Source organism: Colletes gigas, unplaced genomic scaffold (assembly GCF_013123115.1).
Source record: "Colletes gigas isolate AHSC1104 unplaced genomic scaffold, ASM1312311v1 Colletes_gigas_Sc00005, whole genome shotgun sequence".
NCBI lineage: Eukaryota > Metazoa > Arthropoda > Insecta > Hymenoptera > Colletidae > Colletes > Colletes gigas.
In genome coordinates this window covers 10,053,203-10,067,581 of record NW_025106634.1, presented here as the reverse complement: position 1 = coordinate 10,067,581, position 14,379 = coordinate 10,053,203, and the positions used below count along the sequence as shown (strand labels likewise).

The 14,379-nt window shown below is 47.7% G+C and overlaps 1 protein-coding gene across 1 annotated transcript in view; it reads right to left on the bottom strand.

Moving 5' to 3' along the window:
- The window catches only part of LOC122394936 (DNA-binding protein D-ETS-3), a 45,033-nt gene extending 34,082 nt beyond the window's left edge, over positions 1-10,951 (bottom strand). The window contains exons 1-2 of the mRNA XM_043392128.1: positions 10,103-10,951; positions 8,701-9,008 (exon numbers count right to left, since the gene is read on the bottom strand). Coding sequence (XP_043248063.1) covers positions 8,701-9,008; positions 10,103-10,167 — 373 coding nt within the window. The 5' untranslated portion in view covers positions 10,168-10,951. The remainder of the gene's footprint in view (positions 1-8,700; positions 9,009-10,102) is intronic.
- Between the last annotated feature and the right edge of the window lie 3,428 nt (positions 10,952-14,379).

Here is a 14,379-nt window from a genome sequence, read left to right as displayed (position 1 = left end):
TGCGTCAGAGTCCCCGTGAATCGTGTATCCTTCGAGGAATATTCTTTTCTCGGTTGTTGTTGGCAAACGATGCACAAAGCAGAGGGTGTGAATGTAGAAAAATGGGGATAACTTGGAACGAACGTGAAAAGTATTTTTACAACGATTCTTTGTTTCATAATCAATTTTTCCAATACGGTAAAATAGATATACGATAACTGGGGTCGAGGGAGGAATTTGTTAGGTGCAAATTAAATAATTTACAGTGGTCTAAATTTTGTAACGAAATAGAAATAATACGAGCGAGCGGAATTGTTAAACATAGATAGCCTGAAAGTTTGGCACCGTTGATAGAACCAGTGTCAAAGATAGCAAAAAGAGTTAATCGAAGATGGAGCACAAGTCCATCCAAGTCTCACAGGCATACGAGGGGTAGTTACGAACGCTGAGACATCTGTCGTGGCACGGGGTGACTAAAATAAGGGATGATTTCGGAAGACACTGCCATCTATGCGAAGATTCTCTGAATTTAGGGGTAGTTAGTAGCTGGTCGTTGGTTCTAGTATTGATCCGCACCCCTTGCAGGGAAATGCCGGCGCGCAAAGGACTTTGGTACCAAGGGTAGCTTCCCTGTGATCTTCTTAACCGATCATCGTTAACAGCCTCCTTCGTTACTCTGTCAAGATAACGTTAGAATCGCCGATACCAACGACGCGGAATTTCGCGTAAAATGATTCTTACTCGATGGATCAAGAATTTTCGTAATAAATTTAACAAACTTCAACGCGTATGTAACTAGGCATCACTACCGATCTCTGGACAAAGCTCTACCGAATACAAATGTCACGTGCAGCTCGAACAACAAATATTGCGGCCATATTTGATGATATTCATAGCCATCGGTATCGCTGTATTCGGCCCACCCTGCACCCTCGGTGTAATTCGATCCTAAAACCTTGAACATAGTCACCGCACGAAACTGACTCGAACCACCCCTGCCCTGCCGTCGATAAAATGCAAGATTTACTATAATGGCGGGTCGTGGAAAGAACGAAACAGGCGAACGTTCTCGCTCGGACTTCCGTCGAGTCACGTGGACGGGCCTGGTTCTCCTTTTTCTCGCCCTTTTCTTCGCCCGTTCGGCCCCCGTTTGCTCTTTTTTATTTGTTGTTCTCGTCCTTGGAGCGGCTCCGGTTCCACCTTCGCACTCTCGCACGTAGCCGTGGCGAGTTAGCGACTTAACGAGGTTATTTCACGACGTCGACTGGGTGGGCCATAGGTCGCGCGAGGATGAATAATGATTCGCAGAGGGCTGACAGGCGAACCGGCTGCACGGCGAGCGGCCGTGTCCGCGACACGTACGATCGTTGCATAAGCTCGAGTTATGTGGACACGTGTAAAACTCGGATCCTATTGGATAACGTACGGAGATATATGATTCGAGGAAATTCGCTAGATACGCGGACAATGCAACGCGAATATCGAGGCGGGAATCCAAACGGCATAATCTAATATCATCGACCGACAAAAACACGCTCGATATCCACTGTTTACCGAGTGCTCTGCCCGCCGTGCCAAGATTCGCCATTAATAGACCCCGCGTTCTTCGTAAAAACGTTAATAACACCCGTTCGTATGCAAACGCCGCAAAAAGGCAGAGCCACCCCCGGGTCTTAGGAGGGGAGAAGCAACCAGGGTGAAAAGAAAATGATTCGAAAACAGCACATCGATAATACCGTGTGGCGGTGCAAAAACTCGTAGCCGTTGAAGTCGGCGAGATAGTGAGGGGTTTTGGAGGAAGATAGCGGTAATGGGGGATAGTATTGCACGGAGGCCGGTGACAGGAGAAGAAAGAAGCTCGAGGAAAAGGAACGAGGAGGAGAAACGTACGCGGAGGAAGATGTACCAGGAAGATAAGGCGGCGGTAACGGCACCAGCGACGAACCAGCCCTTCGATCCCGCGCCCACGGTCTTTGTTGCAAAGCGCAATAATTGCGCGGGAGGGTGGCCTGCGAGCCGCAGGGGGGCGAGGACGAGGAGAAGAAGGAGGGGGGGGGGGCAGAGGGGGGGAGGGCAGCAGCACGCGCCGGAAACGGAACCGAGAGTCGTGTGTCCCCGGCGTTCCCGGGCGGAACTATCATGATTAGTCACGGGGCCTGCAACGAGCCGTAGGAGAACAGAAAGACACAACCACCGCACCGACCCCCTTCCTCGCGAACCCCCCCGGTACCCGGAATTCGCTCGAGCGCGATCGACCTGAACGCGCCACGGAGAGAGCACCAATCGATCATTGCTTTTCGAGTTCTGGTCCCCCGGGACTCCCTTTCCACGGTATTCTTCTTAATTGCTGGACCTTTTTTCTCCCTGGGATGCTGCTGGACAACAGTGGGAAAACTAGTATAGGACTGGTATTCTAACTAGGGTGATTGGGAACGTTTGGTCTAGCCATAGTTGGGGGTTCTTTGCGTTTGCAGTGGTTTTTAGAGTTTTGGTTAATTCAAACGCGCTAAACGTCAGAGAACGAACTTGACCAGATTTCTATCACTATATTAAAATAATTATGAAACATTTGCATCGCAATATCGGAAGATAAATGTAACAGTTTACTTCGATCGATCGCGTATTAAAATAATAATGCAGGATGTATGTCCAGCGCGGAGCAACAAATCCGATAATCTCGACAAGAATTCGCACTTGAGGTCTTGGATTCTATCCTGGAGGGTCCGCTAGGCGGATATCCGGGGTCATCCGAGCGGCGTCCCCGAATTTCTTTAATGTATTCTTTCCATTTTTTACAGGCAAGACAGTTACGATCCTCTGAACCTTAGTCACCCCTTGAGGCTGGGAACGAGGGTGACTCGGGCTACCAGTCGTAGTTGCTGGTGGCGGAAGCGAAGGGGCGCGCAAAGGTTCCCGGACGAAGGGCAAAAGGGATCACACCGTGGGGGCTGGTTGAACCCGGGTCCGAGGGCTGCTCGAGACCCCATAACCACCCCCAACCTCGGCGGGTTAACCGATACCGGCAATTATCAACGCGTCTTGGTCACCGTGATCCTCCCTTCTCGAGGAAGAGGCGCATACAGGGTGAGTCTTGGCAAATCCGGCGCGATTAATTGATCGAACTCGTGGCTTTCAGCGACTGGTTCCTCGTGTCAGGAAACATTAACCCTTGGCCCGTCAACTTCGCCCCGTCGACAGCCACCCTTCCCCGTTTCGTAGCCTTCGGTTTGCCCGGCACACGTGAGATTTTTAAACCCGATACGAAGGTAAAATTGACGGTAGAGAAATAATTGCACTTAACAGAAACCGAAAATTATCGTTCTTTGATCAATTTGTTCCTTACGTCTCTTAACATTACATACGTATGTATGTATGTATATCAAATATGGTTCCGTGTTAAAATACGATCGATTGAAATTTTCCGTACAATTTGAGAAGACTCTTTTTCGAAAATCTAACGACCTTTTTGCTGTAAACGTTCCGTGGAGACCGTTCCACTTTTGCGCGTACAATACGCCGCGTTGCATCCTGTCTTTCAGGCCACGCCAGCCACGCGAAATTGGTGCAAAGGGTGCGAGGCGAGCTCTTTTATGTTGCATCGTTTGTCTCGCGAGGTACCCCGTTCCATGCAATTAGACAGATGAGAGGTAACATTACCCTCGGTCACATAAAGTGTAGGCGTACTGACGTTTTCCGGTCGAGGGTACGAAAGTGTCGGAGGCGATACTCCTCCGAGCTTTAATTGCCCGGGTTCTGTATCGCCGGATGACCTATCGTTCTTATCCCGTGTCAAGCATCTTCTTCGACGTGTTCGTCACGCTAAACGATCGACAGAAAATTGGCCGCGATTACTCTTATAGAAAACTGTTTCACCCTTACGTTAACGGAACTACCGAAGAACGTGGCCCTCCTCGAGGAACCAGGACGAAACCTTCGAACGAGTATAATTACGTTAACGATACCGAGATATTTTCGCAATTGGGTAAAAAATACAACAGCTTTTCTAGATTTAAACAGTTTCGATCTATTCTGTACGAAACTGTGACAACTGTTTCATCAATTTCGATCGTTTGTGGGGGAACGGGGGTGTAGATAAAATGACCCCTTTAGCTAGATACACCCCGTGTAAGTGTCCCGTGGCCTCGAGCCTAGTTCGGTCGAGCGTGTGCGATCGAACGTAAGCCCTGCGAACCTTAAAAGGGCTAACCACCGTGAGCCCCGGCAAACAACACGTTGTCGGCATGCGCGTCACCTCATTTTGTCAAACATCAATTACCAGCTCAAACAAGGCGGGATGGTGCTCGACCGGCAAACATTAAATACATGCACCGCCCTCGGACACGCTGACACAATATCCGATATGTAATGGACCGATCGAATACGAAACCAAGTTCGTATAACGCGTTCGCTGACGCGGTGGTCACCGGTGACCGGCTCTGGAAACCCACCATGAGTTTCAAAATCGTTTTAAACCAGATTTATCACGCAAGGATTCGTAAATTTTGCGAGACTACGGAGACTATTGAGATCAAATATCTCGAATGCAATTTTTGTTGCATACAATTTCCAAGATACTAGTTTCGGATTAACCGACAGAAATGGTCCGTGGAAATCTAATCCCGGTTTCGTTACCTCGACGGTTCCTTTTTGTTCCATCCAACCGGTAAATTTTCCCCGAGAGGTTAACCAACGCTACAATTTCACCCGGGGGTGGATTTCCCCCGTTGTCAGAGGCTCCGAAACTCGAGCAGAATTATGGTCAGGTAGCAGGGCGCGTATAGATCCTCGGCACGAAACGGTCCCGGACTTAAAATCCAAGTAGTCGAGCACCGTCGTACGCCAAAGGCCGCAGATACGAACAGATAGAGTCAACCTCGAGCCGTGGAGGGTTGCGGAGGGTTGAGAACCGGAGGGATGCTGGGATGCCGAGGGGTGCATCCGGGATCTCGGAGGGTGGCGATTCGCGGGGCGGTCGGTCGTCATGGATACGTTCCCGGCTAACCCCTAACCGCTCCTCCTCCCTTGTCATCCACATTTTCGCGACTACGCCGCCATCATCGACCCACCATCTTGCGCGAGGACCGACGATCTCTCGTGAAAACTTTTCGGCCACTCGAGACGTTCTCCCGTCCTCCCACGACCCGAGACGGTTTAAATTCTTATCTGGATAAACAGAACTTGTCAACGAATAGAAGACTTCCAACAAATATTGGGGAATTAAATATTCAAGACGGATCGAGTGAAAATGTTACTCTTGAATGAATCGATATATATGTACTAGACATACAGAGTATTCCGCCATCCCTGGGAAAAATTTTAATGGGAAATTCTTATTCTTAATTTCGTTAAAAAGTTATTAACGTTTAATGTTCCGTTTGTATTGAATTTTTTTCTCGAAAATGAACAGGATTTCGGGGGTATGTCTATTCACCAAAAATATATGTAATTGACCGCCACAACCGAAAACAATTTTTCCAAAACGATTTGAAAATTTTTTTTTTCGCCGAGAAAGTCAACCCTCCTGAATTTTTTTCTCAAAAGTGCTTAGGATTTCGGGGGTATGTGTATTCACCAAAAATGGTTCTATTTGACCCTAGAATCTAGAAATAATTTTTTTAGAACGATTCGAAATTTTTTTTTTTCGCCGAAAAATTTAGGCACCTACCCCCTGTCGATTTTTCTTAAAATTCGTTTTTCATTTTTAGTAATTTTGTTTGACGCCCTACAGAAAAGTTGTCTAATACTTTTTTGTAGGTACCCAAGAGCTCTACCGCAGAAAAAAGTTTCATTGAAATATATTCGCTATTGTAGGAGTTATGGCTGTTTGAAAATTGGATCATTTTTATGGGGTTTTTCTAACTTTACGGGGTCAAGGAACAACTTTTCCAATATTTTTAGAATTTCTACATATTCTCCATTAAAATACGCGTCGTTTGCCTTTTTAAACATTAAAATCGTCCAATCCGTTCAGAAGTTATGACATTTTAAAGATTCGCATGACATTTCAGGGAAGCTTTTCTGCCCTCATATTAGATTTTCGGTAAAGAATTTTTTTCTCGAAAATGCGTAGGATTTCGGGGGTATGTGTAATGACCAAAAATGGTTGTAATCGACCCTTGCAACCGAAAATAATTTTTTCAGAACGATTTGAAATTTTTTAATTTTGTCGAAAAATTTCACACCTTCTCGAATTTTTTTCTTGAAAGTGGCTAGGATTTCGAGGGTATGTGTAATGACCAAAAATGATTGTAATCGACCCCCACAACAGAAAATAATTTTTTTAGAACGATATGAAAAATTATTTTTTGCCCAAAAATTTTAGCACCTAGCCGAATTTTTTTCTCGAATGTGGGTAGGAATTCGGGGGTATGTTTATTCACCAAAAATGATTCTAATTGACCCCCGCAACTAAAAATAATTTTTTCAGAATGATTTGAAATTTTTTAATTTAATGTTTTAATAACTTTTTAACAAAGCCTGTCAAGAAATTGATATTCTTGATTTTCGTCTTATTTTGACCACTAGAATCTCTTATTAAAGTCTTTCCCATGGGTGACCAAACTCCCTGTATACTAGAGGGTAGATTTCTTATAGGAAATTCGATAATTTACAGTGTTTGTTCGTGGAATTAAATCTTCTAGGATCGTTAGATTTCTGTAATATCAAAAAATATCGTTCTGTTTTCGAATAGAAGTTGGAAAGTAATTCTCGGTTGGGCAATCCGTCCTTCTGAAAAGCGACGGGAGCTGGCAGAAAGATGGTAAACGTTCGAGCGTGGCGCGCAAAGTTTTCAGCCAGCGACCGATAAATTTCCGAGGAACGAGCAGGATATTGGTGTGGTCGTGGAAAGCAGTCGACGACCGTTTTGCTCAGTTGGCGGCGTTGCAACCCTCGTGCAACGTGCCCCCCATCGGTGCACCGTGTTATACCACTTTGGCCCTCCCGCTTCTCATGGCCGCCCTCTCGCGCCGGGGGCGTGGGCGGTAGATAACGTGATTTACACTGGCCGGGTAATTAATGTCCTCGGCGACCGGCGCTTTAAAAAAACAATCGGAAATCGGCGACAACGAAGAGCAACAGTCAGGCCGCGCCGGTATCGCGACCGGCACCGTCCTGACAAATTATCGCGCCCGAGATTTTCCTTCTTTTTTACCCCCATTTTTTCTTTTTTTTCCCCGCGCCATTTTATCGTCGAAGAAGGTCGATGGCATCCGCTATCTTCGATTTCGATCCTGGAGAAACGACAATCGAATATTCCGCTTGGAAGGACCTCGCTGGAATTTCCATTTGCTTCGAATTTTTAAATATTTTACTCTTCTCCTTCGAAATTACTAATTTTTTTACATACAATTGCTTTTACGGTAAAACGCACGTGACAAGAGTTGCCGTGAATTAAATTTCCAAACATTTTCGTTGTATGCAAATTTTCGGTACGATCGATAGTAACCCATATAAAAGAATCAGAGTTCGATTTATGTGTTCGTTCGTGCATCGCAGGAATGCACGACGAATGAAACGTACAATATGTCGCTCGCAGTTGCTTTTACAGCAAAAACATATAGCATAAAAGTTACCGCGCATAAAGTTTGTCAACTTTTTTGTCGCGTACAAATTTGCCGTACGATCGATAGCGACTGAGATATCTCCATGGGTTCCTTTCTCTTTCGAATAATATACGAGACCAGGTGGTAACGGAATTTTGTTTACTTGTGCTCCGGTCGGTAAAATAACAGAAATTGCGTATCAGGAAATAATTTCGCGGACAACATCGGGTGTTTCCACTATTTCTAAATCTCTCGATAAATTGAAATAGATTTTCTCGTCCCCCGTAATAATTATTTCCGATTAAATATTTATCGCAAGTGTAACGTTGTCAGCAACTATGCGTTGTTTCTTAGCACCTGGTCACGAGCTGGCGAACATTAGCTACGAACAACGTGAGAAAAGTGCTAGAATTACCACGTACGTACGCGAACGATCATGAGAAACGTCAAGATCGAAACGTTCGATTAGATCCCTGAATTTGTTAAAGCCGTGAGAAAATTAGTGACTCGGTGTAATTGTGCTGGCGAACGACGTTAACCTTTCGATCGCGGTCGATTTCTGGCACTCGTGCGAGCGTTTACTATTCAGAAACACCCAGTCGCGGTCTTCGATACAAAATAAATTCTAACCGAAACAAAATAGAAGAATAGATAAATCATCGTCGATTATCCTTATTCGACGTAGATCGAGAAGCTTTACGTGGTTGGGAACATAATCGTGCATTAAGATCGGTGGAATGGGTGCTAACGCCGGCAAGGAAAATGCCGGAGGAAAGAAGTAGGCAAATCAGATAAAAGTTTCATTTGAATAATCGTTCGAATAAAGGTTTATCTCCATAACGGACGCCTCTGCTCTGTACCATTTGCTCCGACACGAGCTTGCACGTAATCGAGTTGCGTGTGCTTTTCCACGCGTACTCGCGTGACTCGCGGTTAACGTAGGAAACATCGTTCCGCCGAGTAACTTGTCCAAGTTCGATGCGTGCCTAACGCCACCTCGACAGCGCAACCACGACCAGAAAAATCATTCTTCCGTGCCCGATACTCCCTACTTTCGAATGGTGCATCGCCATAAAAAAGCCTCGCGTGACGATCGTTATTTCTGACAGAGTCCGATCGCTGGTCAATCGATAGAGACGATCGGTGATCTACGAAGGGTCTGAATGCGGGTACTCACCGGTGATGGAGGCTGTCGGAGAAATGGCGGATGGGTTGGCACGTGGCGGAGGCGAGAAAGCTCCGGATAGGTAGCCACCACGATCGGCGAGCGCCTGTTTAGCCTTGTCGACGCTCTCTTTGAGCCTCTGGAAGGTGCTACCGCAGGTTATGCCGCGATACGTCCAATTCTCCTGTTTGACGCTGGCCGCGGTTACACCTACGGCCGCGGCCGCGGCCGCGGCTCCGGCTCCGGCTCCTGAGGCTCCCTTTAATTCGAGCGCACCTGCGTACGAACAGCTAGCGCTGTCGTACATCACCAAAGAGCCCCTGAAAACCGATACATCACATTATTTTTACCCAATAATATGTATCACAATGTGATCATTGGTAGAAAAGTTGATTTGTAACTGTTACTTAAAGTAACTCGAACGTTTGAAAATAAATTGAGAAAATTTTTTTGCGATCCAAGACGAACGGATCCTTTGACGCGTCGCGTCGTTCGTTTTCTGTCCGCGGTGTATCACAAAGCGAAAAACACAATCTATAGACAATGAACCGCGTTAACAGAGTAAGTGTGAGTTACTTTAAACTCTTGACAGCACTTGCGTACAGTAGGCAGTGTCGTTAAGGATCATTAAAGGACCCTCGAAGCATCCGGTAAAGTCACGATCGAATTAAATCGAATGAGCGTGCGCGCAAGAAAGTTTCTTGCTTACGAACGAGACGGGTGAATACATTACGGGGAAGCTGACTTCTACAGGAAATACGATCGACAACAATCTATGACAGAAAACGAACCATCGGTGCGAAAAGAAACCGCTCGAGAGGAATAATTTTCGAAATTCTTTCGAACGGTGGAGCTTGATAAGTTTATGGTAAATACATCGGGACACCCTGTATGCTGACATGCTACAAGGTTCGTCCCGTTTACGAATAAAACGAAGAAAGAAACTGCTGCTACCGAACACGTGTTGTCGACTAGATTGCGAATTGATAAGCGACGGACGATTAAAACCCTCGGTGTAACATATACGAGCGACCATCGTGGAGCTCGGTGTCTAGCAGGTCGTCGCGATCGTCGCGTGGAGGAATCGCCCGAGGAGATATCGGCGAATTAACGACTAACTGCAGGCAGATTACGTGCACGTAACAACCGGGAACTGGTAATCGATCTGTCCGTAATTTAGGCGTTCGTCGTGCATCTGCCTGCCGATCTACATTTTATCGGCGCTGCCTCCAACTTCTCCGACGCCATGAATCGCGAGAAATTTTATTCGAGTCCATTCCTATTCAATTTTCGAAATATCTCGCAAGGTTTAACGAAGCAAATAACATGTTTGTACGTAGGTGGATAGAAAAAAAAGCCTGAAAATTCACCGGATAAAGCGTTAATTTTGGAAAGAAGAAGGCACTGGTTTTACCTGCCGCTGTCGCTGCGACGATTTCCACGATAAAACGCGAGCTGAACGCCGACCACGCCGATCATCGATCGTCCCTGGATATTCGCGAGACCGCGTCGCGACGATCGGGTCCCCCAGGACTCGTTCAGGATCCCCCCGATCCCGCAGCCGTCATCGTCGTTCGCTCGAAACGAGCGAAACAGTCGCGGAATAATGCACTGGGCAGATACGCGCGGATGTCCACAATGTATCGAGGTCAATTTAATCACGTTCACAAAACTGTCGCATAATCACGGTGCACCTCCGGCGGGCCGCAAGTATACGGTTTCCGCGTCCCGTCAACGAGACCCGGGTACTTAATGACTCTCGTCGCGATTGTCACTCCGTTCCAACGCTAGGTCCTTTCCTCGCCAATTTTTCCACCGTTTAGCAAGAATTCAACTCGTTCGCACTAGGAGATCGAGCCTCGATCGGCGCTGGATCCGCCCACCTCGTCAGCATCGACGATCGATTCGAATCTTGGTCGATGCCAAAGACTCGTTCGATGTTCTTCTTACGCTCCTCCTCCTCCTCCCGAGTCGAGATCTTTCGTTTATCTTGCGATATTTATTAGTTCAAGTCTTGCACTTTAACCCTCTGTTCGTGCATCGAATGGTCTTGGAACGATAGGGACGAATGAATCGGGAGACGAGCCATCTTTCCAATTTTCATTGAATCGTCATGGCTGGTGCGTAATCGTCGATTTCGCCGGGGGTCGTTGAAAATGACGAGATCCGTGGACGTGGCCGTCAACGTGCACCTCGACCGGGCCTGGAACGCGACACGGGATCGTCGGATAACCGATCCGGAGGAGGCTGGACCCGATATCAAGAAGAAGGTACTCCGGGCAGGTTGTCTCGCGCAACTGCGGCCGCCGCGGCCAGCAAATTGCCTGCTTCCGGGCCTCATTACATCACTCTGTTACTCTGTTAACGCTCGCCGGAAACCCCTCTGCCTACCTCGTCTAAACTCTCTCGTATGTACCTACACACACTGTTTAAATGCACTGTCGCGGACGACGTGGCCGCGCGGTCCCGTGCGAAAGAGGGAGAAAACGCTAACGCGTATCTTGGTGGATTTTCATTCGGATCGGACCTGCTCCGACTGGTCCCTGCTTTCCCGGGGATCCTGCCCTCCCTCTCTACCCAACACTCCACCGAAGATCAAGAAACGAGATCGAACAGTTTTCGGAAACAAGAACAAGTACTCGAGATAAAGAAGCACACCCGATACACGACAAACGATTAACGAAGGAGGAAAAAGAAAAGATCGAAGCGATCACTGATATTAACCGACCGAGGCGATCTTCCTCTGGAAACTGGAATACTTTAATAACAAAAATGCTGTTACAAGGTAACTAGATATTCCCAAGAAGAAGACCACAAACACGATTATCAATTTTTACGCATATAAATCTTGAAATTTCCCTTCGAACACGCGTCCGTTTTATGAGAAAAGCAAGCAGATAAACAACCACTTGGGTGCCTAGATTTTTTTGAGAGAGAACACAAGCGTACAGAATTGCCAATATCTAAAATCTCAGCACAACGCTGTGAACATGATATTTCCGTGAGCGTTAAAGCTTGGAGAAATTGTTAAATAATTTAATTTATTACCTCGAAGGTACCTTTGAAGGAACCTTGATTACAACGGACGACGAACGCGGTCGTGTAGAATTTACGGGGCGTTAAAAAAAAAGAAATGAATAACGGGAACGCAGAGCGATAAAAGAGACGGCGGGAAAAATTGTGAACGCGGGCGGTAATTTAGCGTTGAAGATAGGCGCTGTTGTGGTTAATTCGCGAAACATGCGTGTTGGACGTTGTAACATAGACGCAGACCAGGAAAACGCGTGGGTTCTGGGGTGGAACAATGATAACCGAGCGCGTTTTTATTTCGCGGTTATTGGAAAGTTGGTAGCGATAAACGCGCGGCCGGTTCGACCGTCGCGGCTCTAAATCATTCCGGCTGGTATTCTTCGACGGCCACCATGATCTTGATCGTAAATATCGATCGATATTGTTGAAAGTTCGTGGCGCCCTTTAGCGGTAATCAAATTATTGGCTCCCGTTCCTGAACTTGGCAATGCTTCGTCACGTTGTTGCACTGGACCGCTATACAGCCGGCATGTGTATTCGCTGGCAAGTTTATAACTTTGTACGGTCGCGCAGAAGACGTTAAATTTCCTGTTAGACGAGGGTACGGAGCGTGGAACCAACACGTGGACGTAAAAACGTTAAAAGAAGATTGACACTCGGGGCAATGTTTGTGCCTAAAAGGATGTAGATCAAAGTTTGACTCGAATTATCGACGTAATTTCTTAGACTACGAGGACAATGGTCTATCGAAAGCACAGACGGTAAAGGGAAAATAGAAACGAGCCTAGATACACTCCTGCACGATTCTTTTTCACAAAGTTATGGCAGTTGAAATATCTTTTATAAATCGCTGTCATCGATAAAGGCATGATATTCGACGGCTGCGTATGAAACGCCGGAATTTACATATTTCTATGTATTAGAAGATCGTACCGCGGTATCGGATAACCGGATTATATAAAAACAGTATCGTTACAGAAGAGTCCACAGTGTTTCAAGACATTTGACGCGTTACAACCCCTGTTCGGTCATCGAGAAAGGTGGGTTAACACGTTCACTAGCGGATAAAAACTGAAATTTTGATTGCAGGCCATCGTAAACTACATAACCTAAAGTTTGTTTCGGTACTTATTTTTGTAACTTTGCTGAATTAATTTTTATACGACGTGGCAATGAAAGTGTCAAGGAAAGCCTTGTTCCATTGGAGGAATTGGGGCCCAACTTACCGTCAATGCGGGGGGCTGCGTGTAGCCTTTATCCAGTACTGTCAGATCCAGTTCGTCGATCGGGCGGATTCCTCGAGTCGCGATCGTTTCGTCACGGTCCTCCGCCTCCACCTCCTCCTCCTCCTCCTCCTCCCCCTCGTGGTCACTTCGCGTCCGATCGACGGTATCGGCAACTACCCCCGTCTCGAAGTACTCGTGCCTCGACAAAACGCAGAAGAAAGAAAAGGAATAATTGATTTCGGGGTGTAGAGGGTAAACCGGGGGATGCACGACGGTTCGGAGGCGTACGACGGCCCGTGTAAACGGCGAGTTCCCGGATCGGACGATGGCCGTGTGGACGGCCGCCGGTTATCCGCGGGATTATAGCGGGGATATAAACGAGCTTGTCGGCGCGTGGACCACCGCCGTGGCGAACTCGGCCGCGATGCGACGGACGCACATTTGGCAGCGTCGTTATCAGTCGCGGTCCGACGATTGGCTGTATCGGAGCCTGCGCCGGTACGCCGGGACAGAGGGACAGAGGGTGGAGATGGCGGCGGTGGAGGTAGGAGGGTTGGTTGCTAACCCCCCATCCAGGGCTCCGGCTCCTTAGAGGCGGGATCATCCACCAGGGTGGATCTTTCCTCTCCCTTTCCGCGTCTAGCCCTCTCTCTGTCTCCCTTGTTCTTCGCCCCTTCGGCCTCCCGGCGCGGCCTCTCTTCCTCCTCGCCTTCGCCTTCCTTCGAGCCCCGATCATCCCTCTTGCTTCGACCCTCCGGCCTGGACTCCTCTTTTTCGCCCTGTTTCGCGCGCGTTTCTGACTTTCCACGGCTACACCGTGTCTCCGTTCGACCGACAGCCTACCCTAGAAAACCCTCTTCTCTCGTTCTGACCCGGTGATCCCGGCTCCTCCTCGCTCATTCACTTCCTCGCGGGTTCCTTCGTTTTTACGAATACCTCGTTGTTTTCTGTCCTTCCACGGTTGTGTTGCGCGGATAGTCTCTTTCTCGCCCTCTGGCATCCAACCGCCTATCCTCCGCCCTTCGAGGCGCACTCGACGGCCCTTTGTGTAGGTGGGAACCGGCAGAAAGCTTTCCTTTCCGCTCGGAACGTCGCGCGGTGTTCCGTTGTGTGTTTTCGGCATTATCGATGCCAGGCATATAGAAATTATCCGCGTTCTCTCGTTCGGTTCTGGTACTCGACGGGACCGCTAAATTCCCGCCCTGTTCCCTCTACCCTGTCTGTTGCGGTTTCGCGTTTTTCACTCCTTTTTCGCTCGTTTTTCGCTCGTTTTTCGCTCGTTTTTCGCTCGGGGATCGACCGAGCGGCGAAAGAGCATTTCCCAGCGAGCTTGCAACCTCGATGCATTCTCGCGAGCATCTCACGGAACCTTGGCATCCAGTCAAGACGATGGGGACGAGTAAATGTATCGTTTCTCTGCTCGCGGTTTACCGTT